This window comes from Lynx rufus, unplaced genomic scaffold (assembly GCF_022079265.1).
Source record: "Lynx rufus isolate CCGP_SWC_20201006 ecotype Redwood Valley unplaced genomic scaffold, mLynRuf1.p SCAF_27, whole genome shotgun sequence".
Lineage (NCBI taxonomy): Eukaryota > Metazoa > Chordata > Mammalia > Carnivora > Felidae > Lynx > Lynx rufus.
Genome location: NW_025814842.1, coordinates 4,525,438 through 4,551,611, shown reverse-complemented (window position 1 = coordinate 4,551,611; position 26,174 = coordinate 4,525,438). Strand labels below are relative to the sequence as shown.

The window sequence follows — 26,174 nt, the reverse complement described above, 5'->3', positions numbered from 1 at the left end:
GAACTCAATCTCGGACAGATTTCCCCAATCCCCCTGGAGAAGTAACTAATTTATTTAAAAAAAGAGAGCGAGCGAGCGAGCGAGGGAGAGAGCATGAGTGGGGGAGGGGCAGAGAGAGGGAGACAGAATCCCAAGCAGGCTCCAGGCTCCAAGCTGTCAGCACAGAGCCTGACGCAGGGCTCGAACTCACAGACTGTTAGATCATGATCTGAGCCGAAGTTGGACGCCACCCAGGCGCCCCAGAAGTCATTCCCTTAAAAACACATAAAAAATGCAAGAAATCAAGTGGTGTCCCTCAAATCATATAGACTTTGGCATTAAAACAGCTTCTGTGTCACTGTTACGCATCTGTGACAGTTTGGGTGCCTGGAAAGATGTAGTCATGAAATCCAGTTTACCAGCGGCCCTCCAAGGGGACGATGGCCTTGAGGAGGCTGTCAGCACCCCCAGTGATTGTCATGAGACTCGTTCTGTGTGTCAGCCTTCCTGTGGCTCACCAGCAGGGGCACAGGCATGCGGGTGCATTTGGAATTCTGTGAGGTCCACAGGCGCTTGGGGCAGGTGCCACCTCTGAACAGACCCACCTATATGCATGCCACTGCCTTCAGGGACTTGTCTGGGCAGAGTTCACTCCCACTGGGCTCTCAGGACATGCCCAAGTGTCTCCCCCTGCGGGAAGCCCTCCTGGGTTCCTCCTGGCAAGGAGCCTGGAACAGAGGGGTGCTGACCAAAGTTCCCACCCAACCCCCACATGCCCATTGTGGGGAGAGAGCACAAGTGCCACCACTAAAAAGAACCAGACCAGACGACAGTTAAAGCAGTAAAACCAGCTTTTATTCAGGGCCCAATGCAATAGGGGAAAAGAGACCTCAGAATAGCACTGGACCAGAATCTGGTTTTAGCAAGGAGGAGGGAAGACTTCACAGCCAAGGAGGGGCTAGGGGGAAGCTGGTGGGCAGAAATTTACGAAGACGGAAGAAACATCAAGGGTGAGGATTCTGGCTAAACTGACGTGACCGGATTCTTCTAAACCTGGGTGACACAGACAGACACGGAAGCTGGAAGTCAGGGCCTGAGCTGAACTCCCACTAAAAGTTTGGTCAAGGAAAGCATCTGTCACCCCCCTCTGCCCTGTCTGCGGTCTAGACCCCACCCTTGCCTGTTCCTTTCTGCTCTGTTGCAGGGGCCTGGATTCAACCCTCTGCCCCTGTTAAGTGGACACTCTTGTCTTCTCTGCCTGCTCCCCCTTTCTGCCCTCCCGGCTGGCCTCAGCACTCTCTAGGTGGGAGGCTAGAAGGGACTCAGAGGACCGACTGGGCAGGAGTGGCATCTGGGGTGGAGGTTGGAGCTGGGGTGGGGAGGGGCTCCCTCTGGAAGGATGATGGGCAGAGTCCTTTATAGTTGGTGTCAAGGATCATCAAAGAACCAGGGAATGTTCCCAGACTGATGGGCTTCCTCCCACACAGCAGAAATCCCTATTTCCACGGCTGGACTCTATCACCTTGTGCTATGAACTAAATAAACATTTGTGTCCCCCACCTCAACACCCCCCCCCACCCCCGCCTCGACTCATATGTTGAAACCTAATCCCCAATGTGATGACATTAGGAGGCAGGGCCTTTGGGCGCAGTAACTAGGTCTTACGGGTGGGGCCCAAACAGGATTGGTGCCCTTATTTAAAAAAAATTTTTTTAATGTTTACTTATTTTTGAAGGGTGTCTGGGTGGCTCAGTTGGTTAAGCATCTGACTCTGATTTTGGCTCAGGTCATGATCACTCGGTTTGTGAGTTCAAGCCCCGCACTGAGCTCTGCACTGACAGTGTGGAGCCTGCTTGGAATTCTCTCTCTCCTCCTCTCTCTCAGAATAAATAAATAAACTTAAAAAAATATTTATTTTGAGAGAGAGAGGGACAGAGCACAAGTGGGGGAGGGGCGGGGAGAGAGGGAGACACAGAATCCAAAACAGGCTCCAGGCTCTGAGATGTCAGCACAGAGCCCGATGCGGGGCTTGAACCCACGAACCTCGAGGTCATGACCTGAGCCAAAGTCAGATGCTTAACTGACTGTGCCACCCAGGTGCCCCTGGATTAGTGCCCTTATAAAAGGGTCCTCAGAGACCTTCCTTGCCCCTTCCACTGAAGAAGGACACAGCCAGGGTACCGGCTATGAACTAGGAAGCAGGTTCTCACCAGACACTGACTCTGCCAACGCCTTGATCTTGAACTTCCAGCTCCCAGAACTGTGAGAAATAAATGTTGTTTCAGCCCCCTGGCCTGTCGTATCTTTGTTAGAAGAGCTCAAGTAGACTAAGACACTTTGTGGACCCCTGCCGTGGCCCCGCATCCATCCTGGTAAGTCATGACCCACCTCCGCCTGCTGCCTTTGGTGGCTGCTCGCCTCCATGCAGGCCCTACCGAGGTATGAGTCTCCAGCCACAGGACGGCCCCCATCCCCCCACTGGCCCCAAACTCCCCACCTCCTCTTGCTCGGGTCAGGTCTCGCCTGCCCCACTGCCTCCCGGCTTCTGGCCGCCTTCCAAGCTTGGCTGAAATGCCACCTGTCCCACCTCCACTTCCCCCAGCACCTGGCCCGTGGCTCGCAGGCTGCACCTCATAGTTGTGACTTGCTCTCCTCTGCGCCTGGAGACTCTGTGTCCCTTACCTCTGTCCCAGAGACCAGTGCAGGTGGCATGGTTCCGGAGAAGCTCAAGCCGAGAGTAGCCCGACGTGTCTGGGAGGGGCTGCTGCTTCCCTGTGCCCAGCTCACCTCCACCAGCCCCTTCCCAGTGACAGTAGGTCAGCCGCTGGTTGGGCTGAGTGGCAACGTCCAATTTGGGTCTCTGCTGCTCTGTTCTTGCTGCTTCCTACTCTTCCAGGGTGCAGGTGCACAGGCCTAGGCAGGCCTTACCCCGGGACGCACTGCCAGCCACCTCTCCCCTCTTTCCTTCCCGCTTTATAAGCAGCTGGGCGGAGGGTGGACCGGCCCCTGATGCAGGCCTGCTTGCTCTCCCGATCCCCGTACCTCTGCAGGCTGACTCACGCTGGCAGAGGCCTTTAGCGGAACTGGGTTCCTTCCTCGGAGGTTCCTTCTATTTCCCGTCAGCTGCCTCTCGCAGACAACTCGCAGGACTTGGGCACGTGTAGACCCCAGCCCATCTTGTCAAAAATGACACCAAGTCTCTCTCGGTTCCCAATTACCTCTGGTATGGAATAGTGACGCCTTGTTTACATTTATACTTGTTTGTGAGGGTTCTCTGTCGCTCCCAGGCAGGATTGCAATTCCGAGTTTTGAGAACCCCAGCAGTAAATGCAAATGGACCTAACTGGCTTCTCCGCGTGGGTGGGGACAGCCCCTTAGCGGAGTCTGGGCACGCTTTAAGCTCTTGCTGGCCCCCACCCCTGCTCATCTCTCCCCACTCAGCCCTGGCACCTCCCATCAGCTTTCACGGCTCAATCCGAGGCCTAACTCTTGGGGCCTGTTGAACCAGGGGCCCGAGTGAAGGCTCCGTCTCCTTGCCCTCCCCACCACCTAGACAGCCGGGCCTGAGTGCTTCAGAGAACAGGCATGAGCACTGGGCCCTGCACTCAGCCACGTGCGGGTGTGTGAGGGAACACCCCATCAGGAATCCCCGCTGAGAATAAGAGAAAAGCAGGGGTGGAAAAACCGTTGGCCTCAGAGCGGTGGTGCCATTGAGGACCCGAGAACCCACAGGAAGAGGTGGCCAGAGAAGGGCAGGGGCCAGGACTTGACCAGGACTGTGAGTTCATAAAACCCAAGCGGCTTTCAAACATCACTGTGTGATGGAGTAAAGGGGAGAGGAGGCAGGGAATCAAGACTGGAGCCTGGGGGTCTGGCTCTCCAGCACCCCTGTGGGGAGAGGCCCGCCTGGCAGGGGCCCCGCCCTAGGTCGTGCCCAGGTTCCGTGCCTACAGGCCCTGGGGCAGCCAGCTCCAAACCCCGGCAGCTCTGGGCTTAGGTGGCTGGAAGGGTCAAGGCCAGGTGACTTCCGGACATGAAGAGTCCCAAGCATGACCTGTTTGGGACAGCCTAGCACTGCTCCTGAGTAGGCACGAAGATGACACGGGGCCCAGAGGAGGGTCATCTGCAGAGGCGTGGCCAGTCTGAGGCGGCTGGCAAGGCCCCCGAGCACCCAGTCTGGATGCAATGGAGAGCTGAGCTGGAAGCAACCAGATCAGGCGAGGTCGTAAGAGCAGGGGATTCTATTTATCTGACTATAAAGTAAGGCTCCCATCAAGGAGCTTAGCTTTTAGTCTCACAGAATAGCGGGCGGTCTGCCTAAGCACACCTTGCTGCTGAAGCCACAGGTGTGGGGCAGAGGGGGAGTACCCTGGGGGGAGCGTCCCAAGCCTAACTTTGACCTCAGACGCGCCGGCTGGGTGGTGGACTGTGGGGCCTTTGTGTGACTGCACCACTTGGTGTCCTGGGACGGACAAGCTTTGGGGGACTCTGCCCATCACAGGGCAGGAGGAAGGAGAGGCTCCTGGGGGTGGGGGGGAGACAGAGCCTCAGAGAGGGGAGGAAACAGAGAGGCCCTGGGGGGTGGGGGGGCAGCAGAGACTCAGGCAGAGCCTGCTGAGTGGGGAGAGTCTGGTGGACTCCATGCCTTTGAAAATCTCTTCAGAGAAGGGAGGGGAAGAAATCAGGTCTTGATTTAGGCCTCAGGTGAGGGGACAGGCCAAGAAAAGTTCTGAGCAGATGCTGAGGTGATACCCGTCCCTGCCTGACAAGGGGGGGGGGTCCTAAGGCAGGGATGGAGCTGTTGGGTCTGTTTTAGCCCCCCACTCTACCCCCATATGCTTTCTGCCCAGCTTTGGGCATCGAACTGTGGCTGCGGTCCCAGGGCCCCCCTTGCACTCCCACAGTACAAGTGGATTTGGCCAATGGGCAGTGCTGGTGGGAAGGGTGGAGTATTCTCCCGCCTCGTCACAGGTGCTGCTCCCACTGGGTGGCCTCATTTGCACTTTCTCCAGCTCTCCACAGGCCGAGAGACACCATCCCTCCCTGCCACCCCCCCCCATGTAGGTCCAGGTGCCAGTCTCTGGGCCTCCATTCCCGCTGCTTCTCTTTCCCTGACCTCCACTGCTCCTGCTCCTTAACCTACATTCAGAGCCTCTCATTGGGACCACCTGGGGGGGGGGGTAGCGTCTACGCTGGGGGTCCAGGGCTCCAAAGGACCAGACGGGAGGTGCCGTGTAGAAGCAGGGGCTGCTGATCACTTCTCAGGGCCCCCTAACAGGTGCCCTGTCAGCCACGGCCTGTGCGTTGGGAGAACTTCTGATTTTTTCCATCTTCTTACAAGAGACTTCCCGTTTTTAAGTGTTATATTAATTTGAAAACAGTTTTAAACCACCAGGAGCCAAAGCCAGTCATTATGAGGAGTTAGGGTGGGCAGCTGGTGCTCTGGGCTCCAGAAGGCAAGAGTTGGGGTTGGGGGAGCTGCACCCCTCCCCTCTTCAGGACACAGGTTTGTGTCCTCTGTAAGCCTGACAAGCTCACCAGCCAGGGGCTGAGGTTTTGGAGGGGAGAAGCTGGTATTTCAGACAGGTTTGAACCTGCCCGAAGCCCAGTTAGGTTGCTGCTCTGTCTGGTGGGTCCAAGGCTGGGGGACCGCTACAGAAAATATAAGAATAATGGTACCTGTGGGGTGGGAGGTAGGGAAGGAGCCGGGCCACACCATTCCTGACTGGGGGCGTGGAGCCAGGCTGAAAAGGGCCCGGACCTCTGTGGGCACAAGAGCTCCGACCGCAGCCTCGCCCCTGGGGGTGGATGCAGACAGGTTTTGGGGAGGACTGCAGGTGGACCCTGAGTCCAGCGACCTCACCTTCTCACAGCTCCTATAGCCACCTATTGTTTGTACCTCCCTCTGCTTGGTAGACCCTTCTGTGCTCAGAGGCTGGCCCTCTTCGTGGTACTGATTTCAAGTCCTTCCACGCAAGGGCTCCAATGCAAGGATTGCAATGCATTCATTCAGCTGCCCTGGCCCCCCACACCTTAAGTCCTCATCGTCATCCATTCTGGATAAATCCCCTACCTTTAGCAGCGCTGGTCCTACAGGCACTAGTGATCCCACAAAGCAGTGCCCGTGAGCAGTGGACACCCGGCCCACCTGCTACAGTCCCTCTTGTCCATCACCTGCAAGGGAGCGCCCCTACCCTCGTCTGGTGTCATGGCACGCCAGCTGGATGGATAGCCTCCGCGAGGCTCCTCCATAGATCATGGCCTGTCTCCACCGACTCTGGACCTAGAGAGGGTCCCAAGGTTGGGGTGGGATGAACTCCGGTCTGGCACTCAGTAGTCATTCCCGAATCTTGGTTGAATTAGGAATCCCTACTGGGCTTGGGGAGGGAGTAGGCTCTCAGGTGAGAGGGATGTCACCGGTGACTCCAGGGAGAGGGCGGGGTTGGGGTGTCCAGGGGCTGGGGTCGAGGTCTCAGAGTTGGGGCTCACGGGGTGTCCGGGGGTGGGGTCTGGGCCTCGGATCTGGGCAGCGGGCGCTGAGGTTCCCAGGACAGGGGGCCCTATCTCCGGTCGGGGCAAAGGGCGCTGGGGTGTCTAGGGGTGGGATGGGGTCTCCGGGCAGGAGTCGCTGGAGTTCCCAGGGGTGGGGCTGGGGTCTCCAGGGATTGGGTCGGGGTCGCGGGATGAGGGCACCGGGATCCCCAGGGGTGGAGCCGGGCTCCAGGGCCCAGAGCGCCCTCCCGCGCACGAGCGGCACCTCCTCTCCCTCCACGCACGCCCCCTCCGGGAGCCGCGCTCGACCCCGCGTGACCGGAAGTGGCCCCCCGTGGGCGCGGGCGGGGCGGGGCCCGGCGGCAGCACTTCCGGTGCCCACGCGCCGCCGCCGCGCAGCTCCGGGGCCGTCACTTTGTGTAGCGCTGGGCGCGCAGGCCCGGCCCGGCCCCGGCGTCCGGCGGCGGCTCGGCCGGCCCGGCGCGCGCGCGGTGAGTGGGCGGCGGCGCGGGCGGCAGGTGCGGGGGCCGGGCGCGAGGGCCGGGCCGGGGGGTCGGGCCGCCCCTCCACGCCGGCGCTGGGAGGCCGCGGGGCCGACGGGGCCTGGCCTGGGCCTGGCGGGGCCGGAGCGGCGCGCCGGCCGGGCTCTCGGCGGCCGCGCCCACGCCCGGCGCCGCCCGCCGACCCCCGCCCGGCCCCGCGCGATGGGGGCGGGCTCCGACCCCCGGGGCGGGCAGAGGCCGGCGGCGCGGAGCAGGCGGGGCTGGGGAGGACACGCGCGGACTCCTCGGGAGGTGCCCGCCGCCGGCTAGGCCCGAGGGGCGGGGGTTGGGCCGTGGCCGCCCCCGGGGACACACCCATCCAGGAGGGGCTGTCACCGCCAGGGCCTCTGCGGGAGACCCGAGCCCGATAAGCCCCCTGGAGGGATGGAAGTGGCTTGGCCAGGCGCCCCGGGAGCTTGCTTAGTGACCTTGGGGGCCTCGTCTGGGTCCTCCCTCTCTGCAAATGGAGGCTCCGGTGGGCTGCTATGCCGTCTTCTACTGCTGGTCGTCCGGTAGGGGAACTCATCCCTGGGGTTGGACAGGGTCTGGGCCGCCCCATGTGGCGGCAGAGGTGGGAGAGGGGCTGAACTTTGATAGAGGACTAGGTGGGTAGGGAGAAGGGGAGGTGTGCAGAGGGTTTAGGCCCCTAGCTGCACCTGTGCGGAGAGATCTTGGTACTTGGTTTGTTTCAACAAGTGTCGGCAGGTCTGGGGAGCTGGCCAGCATAGTGAAGGGCTGGCCCGGGGGAGCTGGGGGAGTAGCCCCATGGATACACCTGCACCAGGAGCAAATCCTGGAGAGTAGGGGAGCCCGGGCCATGGACACACAGTGAGGATCCTAGTTGTCAAGGAAGGAGGGCTTCTTGAAGGAGGCAAAAACCTGGAAAGCCTTGAATAACAGGAGTGTGGTCAGTAAGGCCACCTAGAGGGAAGGAAGGGGCCTAGATATATATGTACCCACACGTTTCTTCCTTTCTAGGTAGGCTTCTTGGATTTGGGACTTTTGTGGAGAGTTCTAACAGTTTCCAAACTTTGCTGCCGCTTTCTGTTCTCATAGAGGGTGTTTTGTCATCCTCAGTTCTGAGTGTCGGCAGTGCTGTGTCCTAGGGTGCAGGGCCCCAAGGGAGGTAAGGGTCTGGGATGCCCTGGGGGCTTATGTTGATGAGGCTGCTTACCTGACCCTCTGTGGCTTCTGACCTGGGATCGGATGCCAGGAAGCGGGCAGAGTGAGTTTCAGTGGGCTGGCAGGCTGGGAAGAGGAGAGAGGAGAGCGTGTGGGTCTGGGGGAGTGTGCCCAGCACCTAGCTGCCTGGTGAGGCAGAAAGAACCTGGTGCCTGAGTGACTGAAGTCTGTTTTCCGGAATGATTCTGTTCTGGATTCTGTGTTGGGGTATGTGGGGTGTCTGTTTGTGCTAGGCTGTGATTCCATCTGCAGAATGACTGCTGACCTCCAGTGCTGCTGAGCCTTTCCCTTCTCTGGTCATCAGCAGGTGCATTTTGGAGGAAAAGGGACTTCAGGTGACAGCCTCTTTGAAGGCAGAGACTCCATAGTGCTTCTGGGATGGGTTCCATTTTGAAGGACCCCAAAGAGTGGTCAGTCTGTTGTGGAACGTGGCAGTGGGGCCAGAATACCGAGGGTTTTGTTTTTTGTTTTTGTTTTTAGTGAGCTCTGTGCGCAACGTAGGGCTTGCACTCAGAACCCCGAGATCGAGAGTCGCATGCTCTACTGACTGAGCCAGCCAGGTGCCCCTGAGTTTTTAAAATCTCATGTTATCATGTTGATTACAGACTTTAGAGCCGTTTCCTTAATAAATATTTGAGTGCTCGCTCTGTGCCTGGCACGGGGTGGGGTGGGGGGAGTGTTCAGAGATGAGCAGAGGGAACTTCGCCTTCCTGCAGTGGACTGTGTGCTTGGGGAGACAGGCACTGAGCAGACAGTTCTGTAAATACATAAAAGTGAGGCGCCGTGAGGGCAGAGTTCAGAGAACTGTGTAAAAGGGGACCCGGGAGGCTACTTCCAGAGGATCAGTGAAGAAGAGGGGAAGTGAGAGCCGGGGAAAGGGAATGGCATGTGCAAAGGTCCGGAGGTGGGACCAGCACGGGGCCACTGTATTCCAAAGCCTTGGGGTTTTCTTCTTTGGTGAGTGTGTCCTCGGGTACAGCAGACTGGCCTGTGGGAGTCTGCTCTGGATGGTCGCCAGGCAGAAGGCAGCTCTGCTGGGCTTGGTGTGGTGTCTGAGTTCAGTGTGGACTTGTAGCCCGAGGCCTGGGTGAGAAAAGCCCTCCTGTGGGCCTGAGGTGGCTGGTGGTTGGGAAACCTTTGCTGAGCACACTCTCAGTGCCCTGAGTGCTGAGGGGGGCTGTGCCCTCCTGGAAGTGGCTGGCGTTACCCACGGCACACGTTTCTACACCTGGGCACCCTCACGTGCCCAAAGAACCATGGAGACCGAGGAGGTTGGTTTGGGGGAGCGTCTGGAGGCTGGGGTGGCCTGTGGAGGCATAGCTCTTCACCTGTGACCTTGGATTCGGTGTCTGTGAATCCGCAATCTAGTCAGCTAGAGGGGAGCGTGAGGGGCAGGACAGAGGTTGGCCTCTGGGTGCCCACACATCCCAGCCCCTGGACCCGGGCCTTGGTCTCTGGAAGGCTCTCATGGGTGCACCGAGGCACCTGCTCTGAAAGTGTGGGCGTGTAAAGCCTCGGCAGCTCCGAGTGGTGCCGAGAACCGGTGCGTGCTGCCTCGTTAGTAGAAAAGCGAGGGGTTGTGGAATGAGAGCTCGTCACTGAGCAGTTTCCCTGTGGATACCTGGTGTTCTGAGCCGCTCTCGTGACCCTGCACGTCTCCATGTGGGGCGCCCCCGTCCCGTTGGAGGGATTCCGCGGCAGATGCTGTCCACTGCTGGAGCCCGATGAGCTGCGCTGGGCCCACCTGCCCCACATGGCCCGATGTTGCAGGATCCTTCTGGTGGTCGTGCCGTCATCCCAGGGTGCTGGGGTTGCTGTGTTTGCAGTGGGCTCAGATCACTTCGGGAGTGGCCCACTTTAGGTCTGAAACGCTGACGGGGCTGGGGGGTGGGCTCCTCAAGTTTTCACTCAAGAAGGAACCCCAGAAACCGACCTGTCAAAACTGTGACTCTGTCCTGCCCTTGGATCTCCACAGGCTGGTGGAGGGTGTGCACCTGGGAGGGAGGCGCGGTCCCGCCCCCCCCCCCCCTCCGCCCTCCCGAGCCCTCGGGTCTGGGCCGTGCCGCCGCGTGGCTCTGTCTCCGGAGCATCTGGGCTGAGGCAGCTGTGACACTGGTGTGAGTGGCACCCTGGAAGCCACTGGGCCTTTGACAGTTCCCTCCTGGGATTCTCTGATCCTTAAACTTGAAGAGCCGTTAAAGGGCATTTTAGGTTGTATCTGCTGGTCCGGCGATGAAGCAAGTCTCCACGAGCTGCTGAACTTTTCCCGAATGCCCTGGATGGAGTGAGGGGCCAGGGAGACGCAGGGGGCAGCACAGACCCACGACGTCTTGTGTCGCTGCCTCTGGCAAATAGGAGCCCGACCGGCCTGCCTTCCAGGCGGTGGCCAATGAGCCCGCCTGTCTTACCTGTCACCCCTGCCCGAGCCCGGGCCTTTCCTCCCGCACCCCTGCTGGCACAGTGTCGGTGTGCAGAGGTGGGTCCCCCGGATGGAGGTGGGCTGTTGCTCACAGGCCGCACTCACCCCTTGCAGCCAGATGTGGGCCACCCTCGGCCGTGTGGCCTGGACCCCCTGCTTCTCACAGGCCCTGAGGATGAAGACCTAGGCTAAATCCCTGATTTACTCCTAGACGGCACAGCAGTTCGTGCCCTGCACAGAATTGCTGGCAAGAAGGAGCTGAGGCTGCATAATGGGGTCACAGAGAGGGGCTCTGTGGTTAGTCTTTCTGGGCACAGAGTGTCCCAGTTGTGCCTCATGAGAGCACGGGAAGAGCCTCGGTCCTTCCTCCTCTGGTGCGTCACTATCTAGTGGGGGAGATAAGTCCTGCCTCCCGGGGGACGGAGGGAGGCCCGAGGAGCAGCGCGTGGGAGCGAGCGGGGGGTGGGGGCGGCTCATCCCCGCTGCCCGTCTGTGTTTCAGGCCGAGCTGAGGCTTTCCTCCGGAGAAGATGGCAGCTCTTCGTACGACCCCGGACTCACCAGCCACGCAGCTGGCGAAGGCGGAGGATGGGTTGGGATGTGGTCCTGCTCAGGAGGAAGAAGAGGAAGAAGAAAAGGGGGAAGAGGTGGAGCTGGAGGAGGAGGAGGAGCTCCTAGCGGAGGACGGGGAGGACCAGGCGGTGGTGGAGGAGGAAGAGGAGGAGGGGGGGCAGGCAGGGCACGTGGAGCAGGTGGAGGTGGAGGTGGAGGCGGACGAGGACGAGGTGGTGGCAGAGGAGCAGAGTCCCACGTTGGGGACCCAGGGACGCCTTCGCCGTGCCGGTGTTGCCAAGTCCCCAGTTCTTCAGGAAAAGGGTAAGAAAAAGGAGCTGGCTTTGGGGGGAGGAGGTGAGGGAGCTTGGGAGGGCAGGTCGGGAGAGCTCTTTGGCCCGATAGGGTGGAGCTGGAGCGTCAGGACCCAGGCTTTGGAACGGAGGAGCGGGGGCTCCCGACCTACTTGCTGTCTGGGCAGGGGTGGCCATGAGGCCTGTTGGCGAGGGCGGGTCCCTAAGAGATCCTCCCCTCAGCCTTGCAGGCCAGCCGGGCTCCAGCCACACCTAGGGATGAGGACCTGGATGAGGATGAGGAGGACGAGGACGAGGAGGACGAGGACGAGGAAGATGATGACGATTCCCTGACAGCTGGGTCTCAGGTGAGCCGCTCTCTCACTTGGAGCTCAGTTAACCAGGCAGGCTTTCCTGAGGGGGAAGCCTGGCACCTGCTGTCCCGGAGAGCCCTGTTGGCAAGGCAGGGGCGCCGTGGTCATCAGGGCGAGCTCAGGCTGTGAGCAGGGACGGGGCAGCAGGACGCGGCTGGGGGTCTCTACCCACAAAGCCATGGGATATGGTTCCACTTCCCGGGGGCCCGAGACTTCCCAGGCCATTGGGATGTCCTGAGTGTGTTGACTGCCACTTACTCAGCTGCTCTGTGCATAGTTATTTCAGGGGACTGGCTCTGTCCCAGGATCGGGCTGTGGTCCCTCACCTGGAGTGCCGCTCGCCTGGCCGGGCTCTGGCTTCCTGCCGAGCCCAGGCAGATTAGTCGATGCCACATACTCACCCGGGCATGGGCCTTCTCATTGCTGATGCGACTACTGGCTTAGGTTGGACGACGACATAGGAGGGAGGATACCGCCTCTTAGCACGGCCGTGGACTTGAGCTGCATTGTCTCCTGGCCTCAGTGTGAGAGTCTTGGCTCTGCCCCACACAAGCTGAGTGCTCACCCCGTCTGAGCCTGGGTTCCTCACCTCTGAATGGACGTGGGGTCCTTGCCTTCCAGGGTGCAGCCAGGCTCAGAAGCCCTCGGTGCCACTGGGGCTTTGGGCTGTTGGGCTGTGTCCCCGTGAGCTCCATGTTGCAGGTCCACGGGCAGCTCTTCCTGAAGTAATTTTCTGTCGCTCTCTTTCTAGGGGCTCCCCTGCCTCTCTCCTAGGGCAGCTTAAGGCAGTGGCCAGGGCTCTTTGTTTTCCAGGGGCTGGTCACCTTTGAAGACGTGGCTGTGTATTTCTCGCTGGAGGAGTGGGAGAGGCTGGACGCAGGCGAGCGGGACCTTTACAAGGATGTCATGCAGGAGAACTATGGGATCCTGGTGTCCTTGGGTAAGCAGGGGGCCTTCCGTCCCCAAGAGGCATTCCTACGTGATGACTGCCAGCAGCTTAGCTGTTTGAGAGAGTGGCTTCTGAAACCCCAGGGTCTAGGAGAAGGGGGTCCTGGATCCAGCCCACCTCTTGGGGGTTCTTAGGGACCACTCTGGCTTCTGGATGGGGCTGTGTTCTGGGGTCTTCACTGTGGTCCAGCCGTGCCGTGAGCCAGGTGGATGTGTTCTGGGAGCCACCGGTCCAGCTGTGGTCTCTGTTCTGTATACTCCCCAGGGGCCTCCAGGGGGGAGGAGTCAGGTGATAGAAGAGAGGGGTGAGGAAGGTGTGGGGGGGCCCTGCAGAAGAGCTGGGGGGTATCAAGGCAAAGTTCTAGAGAAGTGAAGGTGGGCTTTCCCAGAGTGGAGGCTGGGAGGCGGGAGAGCTGGTCCTGGGAAGGAGGGAGAAGAGCGGCGAGAGAGTGAGGAGGGCTTGGGGTGTTGGGATGGCACCACGTGGGGTGCGGGGCGGGCCTGGCCAGAGCGGCCCTGCAGCTGCTGGCTGTCCTTCTCCTGGCCAGGATACCCAATCCCCAAGCCGGATCTGATCTTCCGGCTGGAACAAGGGGAGGAGCCCTGGGTCCCAGATAGCCCCCGTCCTGAGGAAGGAGACATTGTCACTGGCGTCTACACAGGTGAGTATGAGATGGACTCTCGTGCGGTTTCTGCCTCTGTAGCTCCTCAGAGCCCTGCCGACTTTGGCCTTCACCTTAGCTCTCTGCTGCAGCCCTGGTGCTGGCGGTCTGGGCCGTGGACGGGCGCGTGGAGACAGGGAGGCCGTCGTGCGCCAGTCTCTGCCTTTGTGGGTTGGCTTCTCTTGATTCCAGCCTGTGGTCGTCCAAGGCTGGGGAGTCCTTACAGAACCTCGAGCTTCCTCTTAGGAGCCCTTCACACTGTCCCTGTCCCTGCCTTGGAGCGTCTCTTTGGGTTTTGGAGTTGTTTTGGTAAGCGGGGGCCAGTTGTTAAGTCTTTGGCGCAGAGGGACGGGAGTGGGCACGCTCGGTCCTGGCCGTGCCAGAGCCCTTCTGGGTCCCAGACTGGAGCCGGCTCTTTGCCTTCTGCGCCCACTTGGCCATCTCTGAACGAAGGGTCTGGGGGGCCGGCCACAGGCCTGGGCGGGCAGCCGCGCACCTTCCCGGGAGGAGGTTTGGGAGGGATGCGTACGGAAAGTGTTCAGGGTGGCAAATTTCTCCGGGGACTGAGGCGACTCTGGCTCTGTTCCTCTAACCCCCTGAGCTTTGCTTGCTTTACTCACACGGGGAATAAAGAAATTCGAACCGAATCCATAATATCCAGGCTGAGGGCACGGGACTGTCGGTTCTGTGGGGGTGCTTCAGGAGGTGTGTGTTAGGCTTGGTGTTTCAGGGCTCCCTGGGGGCCGTTGCATGGCGGGTGTACTGGCCTTGGTTAGAGTGATGTCACCTTAGGGGCGCTGGATGGCTCATGCCAGTCACGTGCCTGGATAGACTCAGAGCCTCTCCTAAACGTGTTTTCAAATAAAAACAGAGAAACACAGACAATGCTACGCCTACACGTGTACTCTTCAAAGCATTTTCCCATTTACTTTGTATCCTCACGGCACCCCCGTGACATGGCAGGGCAGAGGAGAGCAGCCTCCCTTGCGGATGAGGAAATGGGCTTCTAAAGTGGTGGTTAAGAGCCCGGGCCCCGCTGTCCATGGTGTTGCAGAATGGCCTTCCTGCCCCAGCTGTCCACCCTCTCCGGGACCCTGTCTGGGAGCCGTTCCTGGGCTGCAGACTGGGGAGGGCTTTAGTCGGTGAGACCATGGCAGCTGCTTACAGGATGAGGCTTGGATGTGGGTGATGTTTCTCAGGGGGCCTTAGTGGGGGGTCGGCCCTATTCAGAATAGTCACCTGCAATTAAAGGGGCCACAGACCTCCGTCGGCCTGTCTCTTATCATGTGGTCTAGATGTGGCCCCATTGTCTACGCTTCTTGGGGGGTCCTGGGGTGCAGACTTTCGCAGGTTTCAGCCTGGGTGGTCCCCACAATGTGACCTGTGACCCTGGGTGAGTTTGGCAGCTCCCTGAGGAGGACGGCTAGCCAGGCCACTGCCCCTCTGTCCTCCCCAGTGGCTGGTTGTTGTGTCAGGTAGGGCCGGTGAGCCCAGTGTGCTCCCCTATCCCACCCCTCCTGTCTGGGGAGCCCGAGGTAGGGGCAGGACCGGGCATAGTCTTAGACGTGGCCTTGTGCCCGGGAGGGGATACGGTAGCCAGGGCTGGGGTCAGCTTGGGTGCACTAAATCCACCTAAGGTCCTTCTTAACTAGAACTGTAGTCTGTTTGCTAGACGGCCTCCTTCCCTTTTGTCCCTGTACTCATTTCTGAGCACCTGAGTCCGTTGAGAATTGAGGATTGCTGGGTCTGGGCGGGACAGATGCCGACTGTTCTGAACCCAGCAGAGTTTCTGGATTTCTAGATCGGACTCTGGCAAAACACAAGTGTATTCCTCTCTTGTGCTGCTTGAAAAATTGGGCCAAGAGGTCTGGCACATTGTCCGCCTCCCCCAACTCAGGCACCCCGTGACCTGTCCAGTGCTGACTTGGCGCGTCCTGCTCTGGCTCCCCACCCCGTGGCCACCACCTCCAGCTCCCGGGTGCTGGCTGTCCTCGCCTCTTCTGACCCCACCCCTTTCCCGCACCTGTCTCCTCACCTGGCTTAGATAGCAGCACCTCTCCCTCCTTCGTGATTGCCCCGGTAGTCGCCTGCCAGACCCCTGCCCCTGGCAGCAGCCCGTTCCCTGCCCACACATGCACTGGAGCAGGGATCGTGGCTGGAATACGGCATACCTGTGGGCTGACCCACAGGCCTCCTGAGGACGCCGCCACCACCTTGGCCTGCTGGGCTGGCCTTGTGTCCTTGCTAGGCTGGCTTCTCTGCTCTCTGAGATACGGACCCTCTTGGCCTCAGGACTCCACGTGCCTCGATTTCTCAGCTGCTTTCCCGGCTGCTTCTCCGCCTGCCCTCGCTTGTTTACGAGACCAGGACGGTCCTGCGTCCTCTTCTGTCCTCTCTAGGTGACTGGTGACTGGGACCAGAGCCTCCGGTACCATTTCTATCTCTGCTGCCCATTCTCAGCTGCTTTCTCCAGCCCTGACCTTGTCTGCTTGACATCTCCACTCAGTTATCTGATGGGCGTCCCGCAGTGAATCCCCCCAGCCCCCAGCGTGAAGTGGCCCCGCTGGTCCCCCGCAGGCCCCCCTTGCAGCGTCCTGGGCACCTGAGTGGGCCTGGCTGCCTGCCTGAGTGGTCCTTGTCCCTCTGCCTTCCTTGCACTACCCCATCCCACGCTTCTATGAGGCCATCAGGCACAGGTGTTCCTGAGCTGGCCGTCTGCCTTACTCTCTGGAAGTTTCCCCATGCGCTTGGAATAGCATCTGGGCTCTCTGCTGTGGCCTTGAGACCTGCCGCCCTGCCAGACTCACTTCACACACCCTTGGGTCTTCAGGCTCAGCTCCACAGCCAGCCTTTCTCTTCAGGCTCTCGCCTGCCTCAGGGCCTTTGTGCCTACTGTTTCCCCTGCCCAGAGTGCCCTTTGTGTGGCTGGCTCAGCTCTTAGGTCCCTACTAAGTCGCGTGTTCTCTGACCACATAGACTTCAGGAGCACTCCCTCCTGCCTTCCTCCAGGATGTTTCCTGCACGTACAGCAGACAGTGCTGTCTGAAACGGTCCTGGCTGGATGTTTGCTTCCTCATTTCCTGCCTGCTGCCTCCGGCAGACTCCATAAGAGCTGGCACTGTGTATTGTCCACCCCTGTGCTGTCTCCACGGTACCTGGCGCGGGCCTGGCACCCAGTGGGGCTGGCTGCTGGTCCTGCCCCTCACGTGAAAGTGAAGGACAGACGAGGAGTACAGAACGCAGGGTTAAACCTGCCTGCAGATGATGCAGGAGAGGATAGAACATTTAAAGGCAGTAAGAGGTAAAACACTAAGGTGGGCGAATCCCACGGTGGGTGAGCGCGGGGAGTGGTTCTGGAGAGGAGGAACTCAGAGCGGCTGTGGAGCGGAGGCACAGGCTGGGCGCCAGCCTGCAGGTGGTGTCTACCTCACACAGCCCGTGAGCGCCTGTCTGCCCTTGGGAGAACTGGGGTGGGGGGGGTGTCAGACCTCAGCACGGGCTTTCCCTTTGTCACACCCCCGAGGGGACCCGGGATATCACTGAATCCCCCTTTGTGGTCTGAGCCAGGGAGAAGGCACGGAGGTGCCGTCTTGCCTCAGACCCCGGGGTTCGGTGTCGGCAGAAGGGGAAGGAGCCGGGAAACATTCCAAGTGAGGAGGGGCCCGGCCTCGAGCTCTTGCTAATAACTGGTCCTTGGTATTACAGTTCATGGTACAAATGAGGAGGCTGAGGCCAGCGATGGGGGGCGGGCTCTGCCCTCACGGGAGGACAGTTCGAAGCACAGAAACCTGGCCCTGTCAGGAGCTGTCACACTGGAGTCCAGCCCTGATTACCAAATCCCTGCTCAATGGGGAGGAAAGGCAGCTGGCCGGCAGCCCTGGAGGAAGGAGCCATACGCAGCTTTGAGCACACCAGCCCCTGTCCGCGTCCTCCTTTGGTAACTGTTCCCAGGTGGGGGCCTCTCCCCAAGGCCACCTCGAGGCTCCGGGTCTGGAGGAAGAGGCAGGAGCAGGTGTGGACTTTACTTAGGGGTTGCAGCAGAGAGGTTTTTAGTCAGAGCAGACCCACAGTTGACTCACTGTTGGGCCTGAGGGCAGGCCTCTGGGTCCCTGGACAGGGGCAGAGGCTGCCTGAGGGTGGGAGTCCTAGTAAACGGTGGCACCGTTCTCCGGGCGTTGTGTGTCGGTCATGCGGAGCAGCTCAGGGGTACAGGTGCACCAGGTGTGTGGCCCAGGGGCCCTCCCCTTCCCCAAGGCCCTCCGATGAGCGCCCGGGTAGGGCACTTACTAGAAGTATCTGGGGGGCTGTGCTGAGGCTGCCACTGGTCAGCCCCTGGGATTGTCACTGGGCCTCTGAGGGCTGGTTCCAGCCTAGCTAATCACCCAGGGTCACACTCCTTAGGAGCAATGTCTCTGGGGATGGAACACCGGCTCCCACTCAGGGTCCTCCCCTCTCCCCTCTCCCTGTGGATTCTGGAAGAAGCAACTGTGTTTGACCCCATAGGCCACTGTTGCAAAATGTCCCGTCACCCTCTTTGTCAGAGCAAAACCTCTCTGTCCTGGCTCTCGTGTCACAAGTAGACCTGGTAAGTGCTCACTTGGATCCCAGGTTCCCCCCTGGAAACCCTGTCCCCATTGCAGCCCGGAGTGACCCTTACATGGGACACCCCCACTCCAGGGCCCAACCTCCAGACCTTGGCCCACTTTGGTGACAGGAGGCAAGGGAACAGAGCCCAGCCTAGGGCAGGCTGCTCTTCCTCTGCTCTTTGTCCTGTGGCCCCGTGCCTTCCAGAGGTCCTGTCTTGCGGTGCAGCCAGCTCTGACTGCTAGGGACGTGGCTGCCCTTACCGGCCTTCCCTTGGTGTTAGTGGTGCTCTCCATGACCTGGCTGTGTGTTAAGTGTCGTCTTGTTCTCGGATAAATGGCTGTGCTCGATCCAGGGCTAGTGACCCGGTCCCCCAGGTCCCTCTTATGATCACTCTCTCTGTAGAGCCTTGTTCAGAGGCTCGAGGTAGGGGCAGGGCAAGGGTTCACCCCCCGCCCCGGGGTGCATGGGGGAAACTTTCTGCTGCTCCTGGACCCCAAGGAGGAGGTGTGGTGGGTGAGTCACTGGGACCTGGCCCACCCCTTCCAGTACTGAGTGGCCGAGGTCGCCTGTTGGTGAGCCCTCATTTGGCCTGAGTGGCTGTTTTGGAGCCAGCAAGTGCTGCCCCTAGGCTAGGTCCTGGGGTGCACAGTCACCCCACTAAGACATTGCACTTGTTCCTCAGCTTGAATTCCCCCTGCCTTAGGGAGTCTCATTCAAACTACTCACGACCCTCACCAGAGTCTTGAGTTAAAATTCTTTTTGAGACTCACGGAAAGAATTCCAGTGGATCTATCCGCTCAACTGCCTGACCCTCCCACCGACATCCCATCTCGTGAGGGCACTGCAGTCTCGGCAGTGAGGAGCATGCCCCCTGTGCTGTTGAGGTTGCTGCCACTCCACAGCACCCACTCATGCCCTGGGTGGCACCTGCAGGCAAACTGAGCTTAGTTCAGGGAACTTCTGTCTCTTGCTTAAAGCTTATTTTTACTACAACGGTATATTATTAACTGTAGAAAATTTAAAGGATTGCAATTATGAAAAAATAAAATAACCCATCTCTGTATCCCTTTACATGATGTGTGGTTTTTTTTCACAGCTGAAATCATGCCTGCGTCTGGCTTTATTTCACTCTGCGCTGTGCTGGGTTTGCCCATGTGACCATATCACCATACATGTAGAGTGCCGTACAGAAATACGGGACGAGGGCTGAGCTGGGCGTGGGCAGCCCTGCCGGGCCCGGACCTTCCCTTGGGGGCAGGACTCAGCAATCAGACTCATCCAGCCAGGTGATGCCTGGCACTGGCCACAGTTTTGGTGGCGGACCCAGGTGGGGTAGAAGGGATTCCCACCCTCGGAGCCCGAGCCTTCCAGACGTTAGGGTTCTGAAGTGGGCTACAGCAATGGTGTGCGCCCACTGTGGACACACGTGGGGCAAAGTGTTCACGAGAAAGTAGGCACACAGGTACTTTGGAACACCTGGGGCCACCGTGGGTCAGGCTTTTCCCTTCTGTTCCTTGGGATTCAGTGCCTGCTCCGTAAATAGTAGTTCCCTCCTGGGTGTATCATAATGGCAGCTATATCAGGACTCCATTATATAAAGTAGAAAACCCTGCAGGCCCGAGTCCATATCCATGACCTGCACTGAAGGGAAAGGTCGGGGTGCGGTTTGCTGGGGGAAGTATAGAACTGCAGGACCTTGGAGAGGGGGCTGTCTTTGGCCTTCTGTGATAAGGTGCTTGCAGTCCCCCCAGTCTTAGCCACCTGGGGACTGTTTCCCAGATGCACACTCAGAAAAAGCCCAGCTTTGGGGTGGCTTAGCAGGGGAGCGTGGGCTATACCTGAATAGTTGCTGGTGGCTGTTAGGATGAGTGCAGAGAGCTGGGGCCCAGTGGCCCCTCTGGGTCCCCTCCACTTAAGGTAGCTTTTCTGGTTCTGCTCTTGAGTATGGGAGGGAGACCCATGGCTGCTGGCCAGCCTGAGGCTGGTGAAGAATTCAGAGGTGAAGGGCTGCCCAGCAAAGCTTAGGTGCTTTGGAGGGCAGGTCCTCAGCGGCAGGGGCCCGGGGCTGTGCTGGCACCACAGTTTTGCTGGCCTTGGGCCAAGCAGGGGTGGGGGGTGGAATTCTCTGGAACACAAGGGGCTTTGAGGAAAACAGCTTGGGAATCTTTTTCTGAGCACAAGACCCCTGCCCCCTGTAATATTCTCACAGGAGCCTGCAGGCAAGGTCACCAACTTTGTAGAGCATCCCTGTTCCTCAGCAGGTGGCAGTAATTAGTTGATGCCGTTTGAGAACAGTCCAAGAAGTGAAGGAATCTCGGCTTCCCTAGGAGGGACACCCACGGGGGAGGCGGTGGCTTCACTGAAACGGAGGTGCCCTGTCCCAGACGGGGGATGGTCCCGCCCAAGCTGCGATTTCTCAGGGGGAGGAGCCTGCAAGGAGCTGCCTCTCACCTCTTTCTTCTGGCCTGCCTTTGTCACCTTCAGGGGCCTGGTTCTGGACCGACGATATAGAGGACCACGAGGAGGAGGAGGACGAGGACTTCCTGGCGGAGGTGGCCGAGGAGGAGAACGAGCCCCCGGGGCTCTGGTCAGCAGCTTATGGCGTGGGGGACGTGCCTGGGACATGGGGCCCCGATGACTCGGATTCGGCGCAGACTCCGGAGGGTTGGGGTCCCGACCCCGGGGGCCTCGGGGTTCTGGCCGAGGGGTCCGAGGCGAAGCCTTTCCTGCCGGGCCGGGAGCCTGGCGCGAACCTGCTGGCACCCTGGGCGTTCCCTGCCACCGTGGCTGCTCCGGCAGGGCGGCCCGAGACCACGTGCGACGTGTGCGGCAAAGTGTTCCCGCACCGGTCCCGGCTGGCCAAGCACCAGCGCTACCACGCGGCCGTCAAGCCCTTCGGCTGCGACGAGTGCGGCAAGGGCTTTGTGTACCGCTCGCACCTGGCCATCCACCAGCGCACGCACACCGGAGAGAAGCCCTTCCCGTGCCCGGACTGCGGCAAGCGCTTCGTCTACAAGTCGCACCTGGTCACGCACCGGCGCATCCACACGGGCGAGCGGCCCTACCGCTGCGCCTTCTGCGGTGCGGGCTTCGGGCGCCGCTCCTACCTGGTCACGCACCAGCGCACGCACACCGGAGAGCGGCCCTACCCGTGTCCGCACTGCGGCCGCAGCTTCAGCCAGAGCTCGGCGCTTGCGCGGCACCAGGCGGTGCACACGGCCGACCGGCCGCACTGCTGCCCCGACTGCGGCCAGGCCTTCCGCCTGCGCGCCGACTTCCAGCGCCACCGGCGCGGCGGCGGTTGCACGGAGCCCGGCGGCGAAGGCCCTCGGCGGGAGGCCTGCGACGCGGTCCCTGCGGCGGGGCCCGAGGAGGCCGAGGCCGGGCCTGAGGGGCCGGAGGAGGCCGAGGCCGGCGAAGCGGACGGAGAGGCCGAGGTGGAGGCGAGAGAGGAGGCGGCGGCGGTGGGGCCCACCCCCGGGAGCAAGGAGGACCCCGAGCCGGACAGGCGGTTCCTCGAGGTGGGCAACGGCCTGGGGGAGGGCGAAGGCCCTTCCTCGCACCCCCTCGGCTTCCACTTTCCCGTGCACCCTAAGTCCTGGCTCCACCCGGACGGCTTCCCGATCCTGGGCCTCCCGGACTTCGGGGACCGGCTGCCGGCAGACGGGCGCCCCCTGCCGGGACCCCTGGGGGGCCGGCTCGCCCTGGTGGAGGGCGCGGGGCTGGCCTGCGACCCCTTCGGCGGCAGCGGACCGGGGGGCGGCGGCGGCGGCGGCGGCGGGCTCCGCGCGTTCGCGCCGGCCGTCGGGGGGCTGCTGGCCGAGCCTGCGCCCGCGGCGCTAGCCGAGGAGGAGAGCCCGTGGATCTGCTCCGACTGCGGCAAGACGTTCGGGCGCCGGGCGGCGCTGGCCAAGCACCAGCGCTACCACGCGGGCGAGCGGCCGCACCGCTGCGCGGACTGCGGCAAGAGCTTCGTGTACGGCTCGCACCTGGCGCGCCACCGCCGCACGCACACGGGCGAGCGGCCCTTCCCGTGCCCCGAGTGCGGCGCGCGCTTCGCCCGCGGCTCGCACCTGGCGGCGCACGTGCGCGGCCACACGGGCGAGAAGCCTTTCGTGTGCGGCGTGTGCGGCGCGGGCTTCAGCCGGCGCGCGCACCTGACGGCGCACGGGCGCGCGCACACGGGCGAGCGGCCCTACGCGTGCGGCGAGTGCGGCCGCCGCTTCGGGCAGAGCGCGGCGCTGACGCGGCACCAGTGGGCGCACGCCGAGGAGAAGCCGCACCGCTGCCCCGACTGCGGCAAGGGCTTCGGCCACAGCTCAGACTTCAAGCGGCACCGACGCACGCACACGGGCGAGAAGCCCTTCCGCTGCACGGACTGCGGCCGCGGCTTCGCGCAGCGCTCCAACCTGGCCAAGCACCGGCGCGGCCACACGGGCGAGCGGCCCTTCCCGTGCCCCGAGTGCGGCAAGCGCTTCTCGCAGCGCTCGGTGCTCGTCACGCACCAGCGCACGCACACGGGCGAGCGGCCGTACGCCTGCGCCAACTGCGGCCGCCGCTTCTCGCAGAGCTCGCACCTGCTCACCCACATGAAGACGCACCGCAGCGCGGCCGGCGCCCCCGGCTCGGCGGCCGCGCCCCCCGCGTCCAAGGCCGAGGCGCCCGCCAAGGGGCCGCCGGGCGCGGGCAGCGGGCCCGGGGAGCGCGGCAGCACCCTGCTGGAGTTCGCGGGCGGAACGAGCTTCGGCTCCGAGCCCGCGGCCGCCTTCGCGGGGCCCTCGGGCGCCTACGAGGAGAGCATCCTGTGATGGCCCGAGGCTGACGGAGGCGCAGCCCGCTGGGCCGCCGGCCCCTTGCTCCTCTGTCCTTGGGGTGCTGAGGGCCCCAGTCCTGGTGCGGTGCCTTCCCCTCAGCCCCCGGCGCACCGCCCCGCCCGCCCCCGCCCGGCCTCGGGCGCCCCTCCTGCCCCGCCCCGGGGAAACCGGGCCGCCAAGCCCGTCCGGCCGTACAGGGGGCGCGCGGGGAGAGGAGAGCCGCGCGCGCGGAGGAGGCGAGGGCAGGGGGCGGCCACCCCGACCAAGACTGCGGCATCCCTGGGTCTGTGCTGTGAAGCCAAGCGGTAGGGATGGCGGGCGATGTTATTTATTTCACTCGGATTCCAATTTGGGTGGCCTGGGGTACCCGCGGCCGACGAGTTTGTGAGTGGGTTGTACAGCGAGGGCGGGGATGCCCTCGCGTCAAGGGGAGGGGAGGGTGGTCGAGGGCAGAGCATCCCGCTCCTCCTCCCGTGGGTTCGGCTGACGACTTCTTCCATTCCTCAGTGAGAGACTTCAGGGACCTTCTGGTCATTTGAGTGTGTCCGGGAAGTTTTAGGGACTGCGCGTGGCTAAGGGGAAGCCTTAGGGTTTCCAGAGGACGATGTTCCTCCCTACCCCGGGGGGACAGACATACAGCTAGGAGAGCTTTTATTCTGTCTACTGTGGATATTTATTTCCATCTCTTGTGTGGCCTGAAGAATCTGGGAGGAGAAAACGGCAGAAACCAAATTTGTGGCCCCAGGCTGGTGGGTTGCAGGTGTTTGCAGGGTCCTGAGGGAGTTTGAAGCCTTATTCTGGGGAGAGTCACCCGCTCTCCCCACCCCACTGGAGCACCCGGATCAGCCAGGCACTCGTGTTGCCGGGTGGGTTTCGGTCTCAGCCTCCTCTTCGGGCCCTTCGGTACTCTCACCCCCGACAGCCAGAGGCGGCACACTCAGATCCTTGGGGGCCTCTTGCCCGCTGCTGAGCCAAGGCCCCAGCCTTCAGCTGCCTGGGCTGTCCCCTCCCCTGGGGCAGGTGGACACACAAGGCCCTGCCCTCTGAGCCCAATGCTTCTTTAGATTTAATAACCAACTGTAAAGCAGCAGGTCGGCAGCAGGATCGTTTCTCACAACCCTACGGGCTTGGGGCCCTGTGATGTCTGCAGGTCCCTTTAACTCTGCTTCTGTCACTATTCTGTACTAGAAGCAAGTAGTGTTTCCGTTTAGAATCCCATTTCACAGGATGGACAGTCTGCACGGTGGCAGTCCACCTCTGGGGGTGCGGACTTGAGCCTGTGGCTCAGTGACAAGCCAGGCACCCAGCTATGCAAGGCCCGCACCTGGCGGGCACCCCACCCTCCGGGTTGGGCCATTGGGAGCCACTGGGCAGGCAGCTGAAGTGTGGCTCACGTGAGAGCCCTCTCTTCCCTCATGCCTTTTGGGCCAATGTGAGTGGGGCCAGAAAACAGACTTTGAAACAACTGCATTCCCTTTTAGACCTAGTTCCTTCTGTTTTAGTGTAGGCATGGGCCTTGGGGCCTGAGAGCCAGCAGCCGGGCTCTCCAGCGCTGGGGGCGGGGTAGGAAGTGCAGTAGTTGGTGGGGGGGGGGCGGGGGCGTGGACGGTGGTGGTAAGAATTCGCCTGGCTGGATGAGGTGACGGGGTGGGGTGGGCGACGAGGAGGACAGGGGTCCCGGGAGGCGTCCGCAGTACTGGGCGATGCTTTCCTGCACTCAGTTTCTTTGCTCTCCCTGTGGGCCGGGAACGTCGGGGGCCATGGGCAAGGCGGACTAGCCCTGCACGGCCGGGGTCCGGCTCCGTGCTCCTCCCTCCGTGCACACCCCTCAGAGTACGATCTGACCTTCGGTGCCCCTCCTGGGCCCCAGCTGCTGCTGCCTGGCCGCGGAGCCATCGGCAGGAGGACCTAGCTTTAATAAAGAGTGGAGAAATGAGCTTTCTGACTGCATTCCGTGTTGTTGCCGCTCGGCTCCTCCGTGCCCTCAGGGAGGCTCTCTGTGAGGGCTCAGGCCTTGTTTTTGCAAAAAAGAAAAAGAAGAAAAAAGGGTTTTTGTTGTTGTTGTTGTTTGTTTTTTTAAGGAGTTTCTCCTTTCAGAAACTAAAATTGGCCTCCGAGGAGTCAGCCCACGATGAGCTTTGGCCTGCTGCCTGTGTCCACCATGTCTCTCTGGGAGTCCCCAGCCACACTGCCACATGCTCTTTGTACTACACCCATCCTGGAACCTTACTGTGTTTGGGATTGTTTGCTCCAGCTTTCCCGCGGTCAAAGGAGAGGGGCCAGGTCCCCTTCCTGGGGGTCCAGACACCTGCCGAGTCCCAGACATTTCCTCAGAGGCCCCAGCGCTTCGTGGGCTTATCCGGGCTTACCTGCTCTGTGCCGGGGAGAAGCGCACATCCCAGGACCCCAAACACCTTCCTTTGAGCTGATTTACTGACTATCTGCTCACCACATGATGTCCCCCCAACCAGATCTGACCTCCCACCCTTTCCCCAAGCATTTGGAAAATACAAACTATGAAGTAAATTCTCTTCCAAATGTGATTTCGAAGCATCAGAACCGAGCCCAATATTTCAGTTAAAAAAAAAAAAAAAGGCTTTGAGAGGCAAATGGAGGTTAAGACCTAGTTAAAAATTGATAGCCTTGAGGATCTTGAAGTCTATTCAGAAAAGGTAAATTCTTCCCTGATAGGGCTTACAGACGTCCAGCCAAATTCTTTTTTATTTGGGGGATGGGGGGGGGGGCAATCCTGATGGTCATAGAAAAAAAAAACCCTTCTGGTGTTGAGAGGACTTCTAAATTAATGGAGTCCCTAATCAATTCCCCAAGTATCAGTTTATCAGCTTCGATCATTGCCAAGGAGTGGAAGCCCCCATGAGATGTGACCCATGAAAGGAGGTACTCTGAGAGTTTTGAGGCTCTGAGCATCCCTCTGGCCTCCACCCACCTTTGTCATTTTCCTGTTTGTCTACTGCTTGTATTTCCCCAACCTCCTCCCTGTCTCCTGACCCTTACACTTGATCTCTTCAGACACTTCCTTCTAACTTTTTTTCTTTCTCTAATTGGCTACATATGGAATAAAGTATTTTGAGATTTTTTGGTTATATTTATTAAATAAAGCTTTATGATCCTTGTTCATTATTTAATTTTTTTCCTGATGATAAAGCACATGCTAGTTGTCAAAACTCCCAACAGTAGAAAAGTGTGTTATGTGCATACTTCTCATCTCCTAAAGCGTCACACTGCATCCAGCCATCAGGCACCACAGTTGATGCAGGAGGGCGTGGGGGCACATTTCTTCCACGTACACAGAGATGTTTCACAGCTGGGG

General features: G+C 60.6%; 1 protein-coding gene across 1 annotated transcript; it reads left to right on the top strand.

The window, feature by feature from the left end:
- Positions 1 to 7,376: 7,376 nt before the first annotated feature.
- ZNF316 (zinc finger protein 316) lies at positions 7,377 to 24,413 on the top strand. Its single transcript, XM_047089429.1, has 5 exons — positions 7,377 to 11,489; positions 11,702 to 11,826; positions 12,646 to 12,772; positions 13,329 to 13,442; positions 20,514 to 24,413. Exons 1-5 carry the CDS (start codon positions 11,144 to 11,146, stop codon positions 22,835 to 22,837), a joined length of 3,036 nt encoding a protein of 1,011 aa, XP_046945385.1. The 5' UTR covers positions 7,377 to 11,143; the 3' UTR covers positions 22,838 to 24,413.
- Positions 24,414 to 26,174: the final 1,761 nt, after the last annotated feature.

Coding starts and splice junctions, on each gene's coding strand:
- ZNF316 (XM_047089429.1), top strand. CDS start 11,144: ATGGCAGCTCTTCGTACGACCCCGGACTCACCAGCCACGCAGCTGGCG. Junction 11,827..12,645: donor CCCTGACAGCTGGGTCTCAG/GTGAGCCGCTCT, acceptor TTTGTTTTCCAG/GGGCTGGTCACCTTTGAAGA. Junction 13,443..20,513: donor TGTCACTGGCGTCTACACAG/GTGAGTATGAGA, acceptor TGTCACCTTCAG/GGGCCTGGTTCTGGACCGAC.